Source organism: Macaca mulatta, chromosome 6, assembly GCF_049350105.2.
Source record: "Macaca mulatta isolate MMU2019108-1 chromosome 6, T2T-MMU8v2.0, whole genome shotgun sequence".
In the NCBI taxonomy this organism is placed as follows: domain Eukaryota; kingdom Metazoa; phylum Chordata; class Mammalia; order Primates; family Cercopithecidae; genus Macaca; species Macaca mulatta.
The window spans coordinates 178,522,936-178,535,649 of NC_133411.1; the positions used below are offsets into that span (position 1 = coordinate 178,522,936).

At 44.3% G+C, this 12,714-nt stretch overlaps 1 protein-coding gene across 3 annotated transcripts in view; it reads left to right on the top strand.

Moving 5' to 3' along the window:
- The first annotated feature begins 4,235 nt into the window (after positions 1-4,235).
- DOCK2 (dedicator of cytokinesis 2) overlaps positions 4,236-12,714 on the top strand; it is a 436,838-nt gene continuing 428,359 nt past the window's right edge. For all 3 annotated transcript variants that reach the window (XM_028849908.2, XM_028849910.2, XM_077937437.1), the window contains exon 1: positions 4,236-4,339. In XM_028849908.2, coding sequence (XP_028705741.2) covers positions 4,297-4,339 — 43 coding nt within the window. In that variant the 5' untranslated portion in view covers positions 4,236-4,296. The remainder of the gene's footprint in view (positions 4,340-12,714) is intronic.

Sequence of the window (12,714 nt, forward strand, 5' to 3'; positions counted from 1 at the left end):
TAACCATATGAAGTTTAAAGATTTCTACATTAAAAGCTACCCCATTAAGAAGTTAATTAACACTCAGTCAAAATTTCTAAACTTCATTTCCTTCAACTGAAAGTAGTTTTATAACTCTTTTAATGTGCTGAATAATTTGTTTGTTTAACATTATTTAAGGAACAGATTCCTATTATAGCTTGTGTCACAAGTTGAATGGGGAAAAAAAATCTTCAGTGCTCCTCAAGTTTGATCTTATTTGCTTTCTGGCACCACCACCCACTCTTGGCCTCCCATCAGATACTTTATCACACTGTTGATGTGAAGTTGCCTGTTTGTATGTCAGGAGCTTAAACCTAAATCGAAAAAAAACAATTGTATTTTATATCACCTGGCTACAAGTTTATGAAGACAATACAACTGTGTATAGCATAGTGGGAGATGGCAAACTATGGTTCACAGATCAGATCTGGCTTGCTGCATGTTTTTGTACGGCCCATGAACTAAGACTGGTTTTTACATTTTTAAATTGCTGAAGAATATAGAAATAAAGGTAACATTCCATGCTATACGAAAACTGTAGGAAGTAAAAATTATATTTTATGGGAACACAGCCATGCTCATTCATGTATGCATCATTTATAGTTGTTTTCATGCTACAATGGCAGAATTGACTATTTGCAACAAGGACTGTATATGGTGTTTTCAGTGCTTCACAGTGCTGTCCAGCAACCCACTAATCACAAGGATGAGGTTACAACTCCACAGCATTTAAAGTGTATATCACTCTCTATAGTAACATTTTAAAAAATTACTAGTGCTATAGCCACCATGTCAAAAAGAAAAGAAGGCATAGTGGGCTCCAAACGTCATGCTTCTAAGGCACCGTGGAGTGTGTATTGTTTTCTTACCAAATTAAATAGTGCTATGGTTTAAATGTGACCTCCCCAAAGTTCATTTGTTAGGAATTTAATCCCCAATACAACAGTGTTGGAAGGTGGAGCCTAATAAGATGTAATTAGTTAATCATGAGGGCTCTGCATAAATAGATTAATGTTGTTATCGTGGGAGTGGGTTAGTTATTGAGGGAGTGGTTAGTTACTGTGAGAGTGGGTTTGTTGTAAAGGTGTGTTTGGCCTATCTTGCTCTCTGGCTCTTTCTCTGTCACCTTCCACCATGGGAGGGCACAGCAACAAATGCCCTTGCTAGATGTTGGCCCCTTGATATTTAACTTCCCAGCCTCCAGAGGTGTGAGCCAAATAAATTTCTGTTCATCGTAAACTACACAGTCTGTAGCATTCTGTTACAGCAGCACAAAACAAACAAAGCAGAGGAGAAAGCATTGTGTTTATTACATGTTGACACTCCAAACAATATAATAGATTAAGCACTCATCACATTTTTTCCAACTCACACAAAAGCAATGACCAGAAAAATTAGAAAATTTAAAACAATACCTCATCACAGCACAATTTCTTTAAAATAATAAAAAATGAAAATGAGACTACAACCAGAATAAGTTTCCAAGTGGCTTGTTATGCAAGCAAGGCAAAATATTTTATTGATGTTGAGTTCATTAAATCATGTTTGATTATAGCAGCAGATGGAATATATCCAGTGAAAATAAATTAGTTTAAGACTATTAGCCTTTTGGTGACACTGATTGCTTGGTTAAGAACATTGACAGCAGCATCAATAGTGAATTTTAAAATGACTTCTAGTGATTTTCCTTATCTCTTGTTGACAAATATTACCAATGCAGCTCAGTTGTTTATTTGAGGAGTCAGTGCTGAGTTTGAAGTGAATGAAGAAATAGCTTCTATGAAAAGCCTGCGTAGAAGAACTATGGGCAAGATTATTTTAAAAGAAAATGAGAAAACACTAATTCAACACGACCTGAAGTGGAATCTGCCAAGATGTGTTGCAACTGTTCATAGTAAAAAATATCTACGGAGCAGAAAAAGGCTTTCGGAACAAATTTAGAAAGTGGGTGAAAATGTAAGATATTTAAAGCCTATGATTACTAATTGTAATATTCACCATCAGGTACTTTGTGGAAAATATTGAAATCTGTGATGTTATTGAATCAGTGGTATCAAAAGTTAATTTTATTAGCTCTTCTGGACTTTTAACCATTGCCCATTTAATAAACATTTTTTTCAGAAATAGGAAGTAAATATCCTGGCAGATCAGCATTAACATATGAACATTTGAATCAATTTCAATAAGGCACATTAACTTTGAACTCCAATAAGGTGAAATGTGATATCATTCCCATTGTATTTTTTTTTGGGCCCTACTAAGCCAGTATTACAAAAAATATTCATTCACATCATATTTTGAATTTTATTAATAAAAATTTTTAGAAGCTTGTTTTCTTTCTTTACATAAGTACTTGCATCTTACATATATATTTGATTTTGCTTTCCGGACAGCAAAGACTAAAATATTGACTATCTGTGCCTTTACAGAAAATGTTTGCCAACCTCTATTGTATAGCCCCAATTTGTAATGCTGTTGTGTTAGCTAGTTTTGTGAGTCAGATTGGCAAGGCTGTGGCCCAGTTATGCAATCAAACACCAAGCTTCACAATCTTCACAGGTGTTGCTGTGAAGTACTTTGTAGATGTGATTAACATCTTCTATCATCTATCAAATTCAATCAAGGGAGATTATCCTCAATAAATTGGGTTGGTGTGATCCAATTAGTTGACAAACCTTATGAATAGAACTGAGGTTCCTTGAAAAAGAAGAAATTCCTCCTGAGGATAGCTCCTGACTGTGAATTTCCAAACTGCTGTTCCTGACAGCCTCACAATCGTATTAGCCAATCCCCAATCTCTCTCTCTCATATATATATAACATACACACACACACATATATATGTATATGTATAATATATATATGTATGTATGCATTTATATATGTATGTATATATATGTATGTGTATATATAATCTCCTATTCTGGTCATCTGGGGGAACCCTAATGCCACTGCTGTCTGTACAAGACATTATTACCTAACTTACGCTGCTAGAAAACAGAAAATAACTGCAGGTAAAACGAAATAATTTTTTGTCACTCCAGTTCAGCTGTGATACTGCCTATGTATCTTAATGACTCTCAGTGTAAGGCAGAAAGGGGTAATGAGAGTCATGAATAAAGAAAGAAAACTCAGCAAAACTTAAATTCAGCCTTATCACTGTGGATCAGACATGATTTTTTTTCTGGACAGAATCTGTTCCCAGAGCAAAAAATGAGATTTTTCGAGGAAATGTCTCCATTAGCCTAACTCTAGGGCTCTTTTCCTGGGGCCCACCGTTGCTGGCTGTGACAGCACCCTTCACCTTGCAGTGATGTTGGTAAATAGTGTATTTACGTATTTTCAGAATAAAACTTCTAGAGCTTACACCAGATTTTCCAACGGGTTTGTGGCACCAAAACGATAAAAAGCTGTAAATGGGTCAGGCGCGGTGGCTCATGCCTGTAATCCCAGCACTTTGGGAGTCTGAGGCTGGCAGATCACCTGAGGTCGGGAGTTCGAGACCAGCCTGACCAACATGGAGAAACCCCATTTCTACTGAAAATGCAAAGTTAGCCGGGCGTGGTGGTGCAACCCTGTAATCCCAGCTACTCGGGAGGCTGAGGAGTCACTCGAACTCGGGAGGCGGAGGTCGCGGTGAGCCGGGATCGTGTTTGCACTCCAGACTGGGCAGCAAGAGAGAAACTCCATCTCAAAAAAAAAAAAAAAAAAAAAAAAGGCGGCTGTAAACGATCCACCTCCATGTCACCTGCTGTGTACATTGCCTCTGTAACCCTTAGAATAATCATATGAAGTAGGTACTAGTATCCCATTTCACAGATGAGAAAACTGAAGCTTAGAAAAATGAATTCATTTGTCCCCGTCTGGATTCGAACCCAGATCTGACACCAAAGCTCACGCTGAGGGGACTTAAGGAAATGGTTTGTTCAGTCCCCTAGGCACGGCAATCAGAAAACTCTCTGCACTTGCGGTGGCGGTCTGGGGAGCCCCAGGTGGGGACTGGCCTCTGCCCCCCTCGCCTGGGGAGGAGACAAGGTGGGAGTGGTCCCCAAGCTTTGCGTGAAGTGGGGTGGGGTGGCGTATCCCAGCCTACGGGGCACCAGCCTTCTAGTGTGCCCCTGCCCAACGGGAGGGAGGAGGGAGCGGGGAGCCCCGGGGAGGGAGGAGAGGGCGGGCCCTGAGAGGAGTTTGAAAAGAGGAAGGAAGTGGGGCCCTGCGGCGCCCAGCTACCCCCTGCCGGCTTCCCCACGGGAGGAGGCGAGGCCCCGGCTCAGTCATGGCCCCCTGGCGTAAAGCTGACAAGGAGCGGCACGGCGTGGGTAGGTGCGGGCTCCAGGGCGCGGCAGGGAGCGGGACAGGTGGCGGGAGAGGCGCGAGCAGGAGGATGCTGCGGGGCTGACCGCGCGGGGTGGGCAGGGCGCGCCGCCTGCAGGTCAGAGGGCGTAGCCTGCCGCGGGGCCCCGGGGCGGAAAAGCCGAGGCTCGGGGAGAGGACGGCGGGACCCCACCCCGCGCGCTAAGCACAGCCCTCGCCCTCTCGCCTGCCGAGGGAACCTGAGGCATTTCCGAGATAGGGTCAAGACTTGAGCTTGACGACTCAGCTCTTCTCGCCAGACTCATCGTCCCCAGGAGTGCCCCAACTCGCCGCATGGGAGACTTGGCCTTATAGAGGGAGCTCCACTCTCCTCAGGCTCAGCCTTGGCCTGCCCACCATGCATACTTCCACCCCCTCCAAAGCGACACCCATCTGCCTGCTTCCCCTGTCTGTTCCTTCTGGGTCAGGTGACTCCCGATTTGGCAGGGCATCCAGAGGGCAGCTCAAGCTTGGGGGATGGGGCTGGACGGTGGGGTTCTCTACTCAGCCCCTAAGAGCCTCTGGGGAAAAAGGCTCCCGTCAGGTGGTCTGAGGGTAACCCAGAAGCTAGCTTTGTCAGCCTCAGCCATCTAAACTCCCAGAGGCCTCTGCCTGGAGCTCAGGGGCGGAAGTGGTGGCTGGGGGAAGGGAGGCCTCAGGTGCTACTACTCTCTCTGAGTGGCATCTGTGGTGCAATCTTCATGGACTCACTGTGGTTTTCAAACTTCAATATCAATTAAAAAGTCACTCTGGAGCTTCCTACACAGGCAGATACCAGACACCATCTCAGAAACAAAGATTTAGCAGGTGAGGCATTGGAAGACCCAAGCGCCCAGAGGGATTCGATGCAGGGGGTCCCCAGGCCGCTGTTCGGGAAACACTGCCCTGGAGAGATCAGTAGTTATCCACTCAATTACTGGGCACCGGGCATGGGGTGGGGGGCATTTTGATATGAATGGTTCCCATCCAGAGAACACATAATAATTCTTATCCTCAACGGGCAGTTACAAAGTAAGGAAGGATACAGCTTCTGCCCTTGAGGAGTTATGTGGAAGGCTAGAGGCTTAGACTGGGAAGTCAGAACTGAGTTGAAATCAGGGTCTGTTTCCTCATCTATAAAGTGGGAATGTTAATAATAATGCAGGTTTCATGAGACTCTTGTAAGGATTGAATGGGGTTATGCATGGAAAGCATTTAGTAGTGTGCTGGCTCAATGAGAATTAGAGATTGAGGTCAAGGGGCTTACCTAGCAGCTTCAGAACCAAGAGACACCAGCACCAAGATGCACCCTAATGCCAGATTCAGGACAGTCATGCCTTATGAGACTGTAGTGTTTCATGGTTTGCAAGACCAAATGTCATGCAGTCTGTGTCTGACTTCAGAACCCGCATGTGAGGCAGTGTATTATTCCCACTTTACAGATGCAGTAACCAAGTTAACATCACTTGGAAGCAATGAAGCTGGGCCTTAAATTCAATTGTCTTCAGACCCTAGGTCATGGCACCAGAAAAGCATCTAGAAGGGAAACATCATGGGTAAAGGCAGGGAGCTGGCATCCCTGCAGTGTGTGGGTCAAACAATAAATATTCTGCTTTGGTTTTAGTATTGCTTTTAGTGTTAAAAAAATTGCAGAGGTAGATTATGGCTAGATTGTGAAGGGCTCTGAGTGCCAAGCTTCGAAGTTTGGATTTCCTTCTGTGAGCACTGGAGGTTTTGAGCAGTGTCATCTGGAAGAAGTTAAATAGTTAATTAGGACAGGAGTGGGGATTGGACTTAGAATAGAAGGAAAATGGGTAACAGTTTTACCTGTCTACTTTCTGCCTGGTTAATCTAGCAGGAGGTCACTTATAATCAACATTTCCTGTTAACTTTTACTAGGTTAATCCACTCTGCCTGAGGCTCTTGTCAGTGAAGAGAGCTTTCTCCTTTCAGGAGAGAGGAAAGGGTAGAAAAGGAGGAGGTAGAAAGAGAAACTAACAGTATCAGTTAGGGTTAAGTGTGACTAAGGGTGACAGTAAACTTGCAAAATTGTGGCCTAACTAAACTGCAAGTTTATTTATGTCTTGCATAGAAAGCTCAGAAATGGTCTGTGAAGAGGTGGTAAGGTGGCTCATTCTGTATCTCACACTGTATCTATCCTTGGCATGTGACTTCTGCCTTCTGAGCCACACAAGCTGCTTAAGCTTCGGTTATCAGGTCCACCTTCCAGCCAGCAAAAAGGATGCAGGAAAAAGAAGGTCATGACTTTTCCGTTTAAAGACATTTACCTGAAGGCACACTTGACATTTCTTCTTACCTCCTATTGGCTAAAATGTAATCACATGACTGACTATAGCTGCAAGGGAAGCTAGAAAATGTAGTCTGTAATGTAGGCAGCCATGTACCCAGCTAAAAATTAGGAGTTCTCTTCATAACTAAGGAGAGGAGGAAGAATATTGAGGATGATGTATTAGTTTGCTAGGACTGCCATAGCAAAATACCACAGACTGGGTGGTTTAAACAACAGAAATGTATTTTCTCACAGTTCTCGAGGCTGGAAGTCCAAGATCAAAGTACCAGCAGTGTTGGCTTGTCTTGTGGCCTGTCTCCATGGTTTGCAGATGGCTGTCTTGCTGCCTCTTCATTGCTTTCTGTGCAGGCACACCCTTGCTGCTTCTTCCTCCTGTCATGAGGACACCAGTCATATTGGATTAGCATCCCACCCTAAAGGACTCATTTTAACTTAATCACCCCTTTATCTCTGAATATGCACTTATCTCCAAATAGGAGTACATTCTGAGATGCTGATACTGGGACTTCAGCATAAGAATTTTGGTGGGGACACAAGTTTGTGACAAATAATCTGTGGTTTCTGGCATGGTATTTTGGGACTATAAAGAGGGCTTCAAGGCAGGAGTCCTGAGACAAAGGGTGAGGGTAGAAAAGAGTTGTTTACCCTGAAGCTGAGCCTCCCAGACAGATTTGTGTGGGACTCTAGCTATTCTTGTAGGGGAGGGAAAAGCTTCTTTCTGCTACTGCATCTTGGGTTTTCTGTAAATTAGACTAACAAAAGACTGATGAACAAGAGAAAACAAACAAGTTTATTAGCGTGTACATCCTGCTTACATATGGAGTACTCAAAGGGTTGGTTTGAACTTGAGCTTATACAGCATCTTAGCAAAAGTACAATAAAGGTTTAGAGAAGTAGCAAGACAAAGGAGGGTTTTAGGCTTCCCAGGGCAGCAAACTGTGGGAAGGGAAATATATGGGGAATCTAATGGAAGATAAAGGATTATTTGTGCAGGTCCATCTTGGAGCCAACTTTGTCTTCTTCATGGTCATAAAACTTCCCTGGGAGAGGGGATTTATGGCAGTCCTTATTTCTTAGGAGTTTCTTCAGATAAATAAATATCCAGGAAAGCTTCTTTCTGTACCTGTTGATTCTTATGTGCATCCAGCTCAAAATAATATGCCCTATGGAAGTGGCATATTTTGATCACGTTTTGATCAGAAACCTGTTCTGTATGCAGCTTCTCTCTAGCTATGGTTTTACACCCATGTGTGGTGTTGAGGAATATTTGTTGGTTTCTTCTGAGGGCGGTGAGGGAGAATCTGTTCCAGGTCTCTCCCCCAGCTGCCAGTGGTTTGCTGGCAATCTTCAGCATTCCTTGGCTTGCAGAAGCATCGCGTTGATCTCTGCCTCCATCTTCACATGGTATTCTCATTGTGTGCGTGTCTGTCTCCACATTTCTCCTTTTAAAAAAGACATCCAGTCAGATTAGGGCCCACCCTAGTGACTTCAGTTAAATGTGATTACCTCTGTAAAGACTCTGTCTCCAAATAAGATCATATTCTGAGGTACTGGGAGTTGGGTCTCCAATGTCCCTTTTTTTTGGAGGGGGTGGGCACAATTCAAACCATAACAGGCTCTGCAGAAGCAGAGAAGGGATCTTTTTCACATCTTGGTTGGGGAATATGGAGGAATCCATGACCAGCCCGTGGTCCAGGGATGTGGGTGATGCTGTCATAGCCCAGTACCCTGGACAGAGCTGATCCATGCACACTGACAGACTTGGAGTGGGCAATGTGTGCTGGCGTCATTTGCAGCATGGATTTTTGTTGCAGGGAACAAAATCTAGTCAAACCAGTTCAAGGAAAATGTGTGTGGTATGTATCTGTGGGAGAGCAGGGGGAAGTGGTGTATTTTAGGGTCAGAAGAATCACATGGAAATCCAGGAAACAGGAGGAGCCAGGCCTCGGAAAGGGCTTGAACTGAGGCAACCCTGGAATCCTCTGCCTCTCCTCTCATGGCTTCTCAGCTTCTCTGAGCATGCCGGCTCTGGTCTCCTTTCTCTCCCCACCACCTCCCTTTGATTGTATTGCTCTTCATAGCTGATACTCTAACACCACAGTGGTGACCCCAGGATGCAACCCACCCCTCTCTGCACAACCTTGCAAGTCAAGCATCCACTTAATCTTCTGTGTGTTTATTTGTTCAAAGTCCCAATAGAAGGGAGTGGCAGCTTGATTTCCCTTTGTAAGAAAGACCACCCAAATCAGAGGTCATTGCCAGCCTAAGAATGGGCCTCACTCTGGTGAGGATGCTGCCCCTGGCAGGTCTAATTCTCTGTGACTATGAGGTGGGGTCACGTGGCTTGCTACTCATCTGGGTCATGTGGTTTGCTACTCATCTAGCAGGAACCATGGGTGGGGACTGATTCTATGAGTGGAACCTGCATTCCAAACACACCCAGGGCAGAACTTCACTACAGAGGGACCAATTATACTGCTTTTATTGCCAAAAGCAACAGTGGAAAGGATAGAGAGCATCATTCACTCATTAACTTGTCCATTTGTTCACTCATTCATTCTTCGTTAACTTCTTAAATACTTGTTGGGTCTGTGTGCCAGGCATTATGCTAGTCACTGAGATTACTAGAATTAGGCCAATATGGCCCCTATCCTTCTGGGGCCTATAGTCTAGTAGGGAAGATGAAAGAGAACTTCATGAATAAATCAGTAACCATATAATTACAAATTGTGATATGTGCTATTGTAATATGAGTGAGAATATTAGGAATGGTCTTGAATTAGATGATGTGAGAAGGCCTCTCAGGCGCAATGGGGAAAAGAATTCCAAAGCCAGTGCTTGGAGGGATATTAATACATGCATCTTTGCTACAGTGGCTGACTGTACCTTTGGACTGGTCCCCAGAAATTAGTCTGGTGAAACAAAAATACATGGATTAGACATCTAATTCCTTCCTACCACCAATTCTTAGGTGCCGGGGCTTCCTACTTTCAGATGCTTCAGCAACTTGAGGCTGTTTAGGAGTGCCTGCTGGGCTGGCTGTTTGAGTTCATGTAAGGAGACTGTCCTAATCCGTAGTTATATGGGCACCTCATTAGTCTGTGGACATCTTGCCCCTAACCATAATGTTTGCATTTGAATGAGCCTTGAAGACAGATTGTGTTTTCTAAGCTCTGCTTCCTCCTGAGATCAGCATCCTATTGCTGCTGTCTGTTGAGAGAGGAAATGTAGTCAGCATACTGCTCTGCTAATTTCTGGACCTTTGGATTTGTTGGTTTTTTTTTTTTTTTTTTTTTTAAGCTTACAGGCCTTTAATCTAATAGTCAATTACACATGGGTGCCGCAGTCTGTGCTCTGCAGCATACGTTCTGCAAATGGGGAATGATAGTGCTATCACCACGCAACTCCAGAGGAGTCTGGATAGAGACACCACAAATGTTCCCTTTAATAGGCACTTTCTCCTTTCTTCCTCCTTCCCTTAATTGGTGTGAACTGAAAAACAGGCTGAGTTTGTGGGCTGCTTAAGTCTTACTCTGTTGTTAGTTCTCCTTGGAGAAAGTCATTCCTTGTCACCCTGCCCCCCACCAGGTCAGCTTCTGCTTTGCTTTAAAGTCATGGTGGCAGAAACTGAGGCTGGAGAAAGTATGACCGCTAACGTGGGCACTTTCCAGAGTCCTCTCCGTTCATCACTCTAGGGCAGTGGTCTGCAGACTTTTCAGCACCAGGGGCTGGTTTGGTGGAAGACAATTTTTCCACAGACTGATGAGGAGGTGGGGCGGGGTGGGAGGGATGGTTTTGGGATGAAACTGTTCCACTTCAGATCATGAGGCATTAGATTCTCATAAGGAGCACACGACCTAGAACCCTCGCATGCGCAGTTCACAATAGGGCTCCTGCTCCTGTGAGAATCTAATGCCCCTGCTGACCTGACAGGAGGCGGAGCTCAGGCCAATGCTGGATTGCCTGCTGCTCACCTCCTGCTGTGCAGCCCTGTTCCTAACAGGCCACCAACTGGTACCAGTATGTGGCCTGGGGAGTTGGGGACCTCTGCTCTAGGGCACTCAGTTCCCTTGATGGCACATGGCCCCTTGGATCACAGCTTAAGCTAAGATGATGGATGGAGACATAGGTGGACAGTATGATGTGCACATTGTCACAGCACAGGGTCCGAATGGGGCAATAGGCATTTGTTTGGTTGAATTAAATGGTGCAATGCCAGGCCTAGTGACACCCTGACTGACATGGTGGGCTGCAGCAGCAGGGCCATCCCAGTGTCAGCTGAACCTTGAGGAGTTGCCTGGAAAGTGGGTTTTTGCTGCTGGCTTCCCTGGTGGTGGCAGTCAGGGCAGGACCCTTCCAAGTAGAACGGATAGCCAATGTAAAGAGGAGGAAGCCTCTCTGATGTGTGGGAGGCCAGTGTGGCTGCAGTAGAGTAAGCAACGCACAGAGCAGTAGGAAATGGATTCTCTGAGAGAGGTCATAGGGAGCAGTACTTTGTAGGTATTGTGAGGCTTTTACTCTGAATGAGGGAGGGGGACATTGCAGGGTTTGAAGTAGAATTGTAGAACGACCTGTCTTATGTTTTAAAAGGATTGAGCATAGTAGTTTTATGATGAATTAATCAGGAGGAATTAAATGTGGTAGCAGGGGGACCAGTTAGGCAGCAACAGTGATAACTCAGGCAAGAGATGGCGGTGGCTTGGAGCAGGAGGGAACAGTGGAGACGGTGAGATGTGCTTAGATTCGGGATGTATGTGTTGTAGGTCAAGCAAATGGGGTTTTCTTCTTGGAATGGATGTGGGTATGAGAAGGAGAGAGGAGCCAGTGGTGACTCCAAGGTTTCTGGTCTGAATAGCTAGAAGAATGAGAACTGCATCGAGGTCTTCCCTAGTGAAAACCTTGATCTAACTAGTCATCGACGTTGGCATAAATCATACCATTGCCTCACATTTTGTAGCACGGTACATTTTTTTTTTTTTAATTTTACTGACAGTTCCAGGATACAAGTGCAGAACATGCAGGTTTGTTACATAGGTATACATGTGCCATGGTGGTTTGCTGCACCTATCAACCCATCATCTGGGTTTTAAGCCACGTATGCATTAGCTGTTTGTCCTAATGCTCTCCCCTCCTCACACCCCCCTACCCTCCCCCCGACAGGCCCTGGTGTGTGATGTTTCTCTCCCTGTGGCCATATGTTCTCATTGTTCAACTCCCACTTATGAGTGAGAACATGCAGTGTTTGGTTTTCTGTTCCTGTGTTAGTTGGCTGAGGATGATGGCTTCCAGCTTTATCCCTATCCCTGCAAAGGACATGATCTCATTCCTTTTTATGGCTGCATAGTATTCCATGGTATATATGTACGACATTTTCTTTATCCAGCCTATCATTGATGGGCATTTGGGTTGGTTCCAAGCGTTTGCTATTGTAAATAGTGCTGCAATAAACATACGTGTGCATGTGTCTTTATAGTAGAATGATTTCTATTCCTTTGGGTATATACCTAGTAATGAGATTGCTGGGTCAAATGGTATTCTGGTTCTAGATCCTTGAGGAATTGTTTTCCACAATGGTTGAACTAATTTACATTCCCACCAACAGTGTAAAAGCATTCTTATTTCTCCACAGCCTCACCAGCATCTATAGTTTCTTGACTTTTTAGTAATCGCCATTCTGACTGGCATGAGATGGATATCTCATTGTGCATTTCTCTGATGATCAGTGGTGCTGAGCATTTTTTCACGTTTGTTGGCCACATAAGTGTCTTCTTTTGAGAAATGTCTGTTCGTATCCTCTGTCCACTTTGTGATGGGGTTGTTTGTTTCTTGTAAATTTGTTTCAGTTTCTTATAGATTCTGGATATTAGACCTTTGTCAGATGAGTAGATTGCAAAAATTTTCTCCCATTCTGTAGGTTGCCTGTTGACTCTGATGATAGTTTCTTTTGCTGTGCAGAAGGTGTTTAGTTTAATTAGATCCCATTTGTTAATTTTGGCTTTTGCTGCAATTGCTTTTGGTGTTTTCATCATGAAGTCTTTGCCCATGCCTATG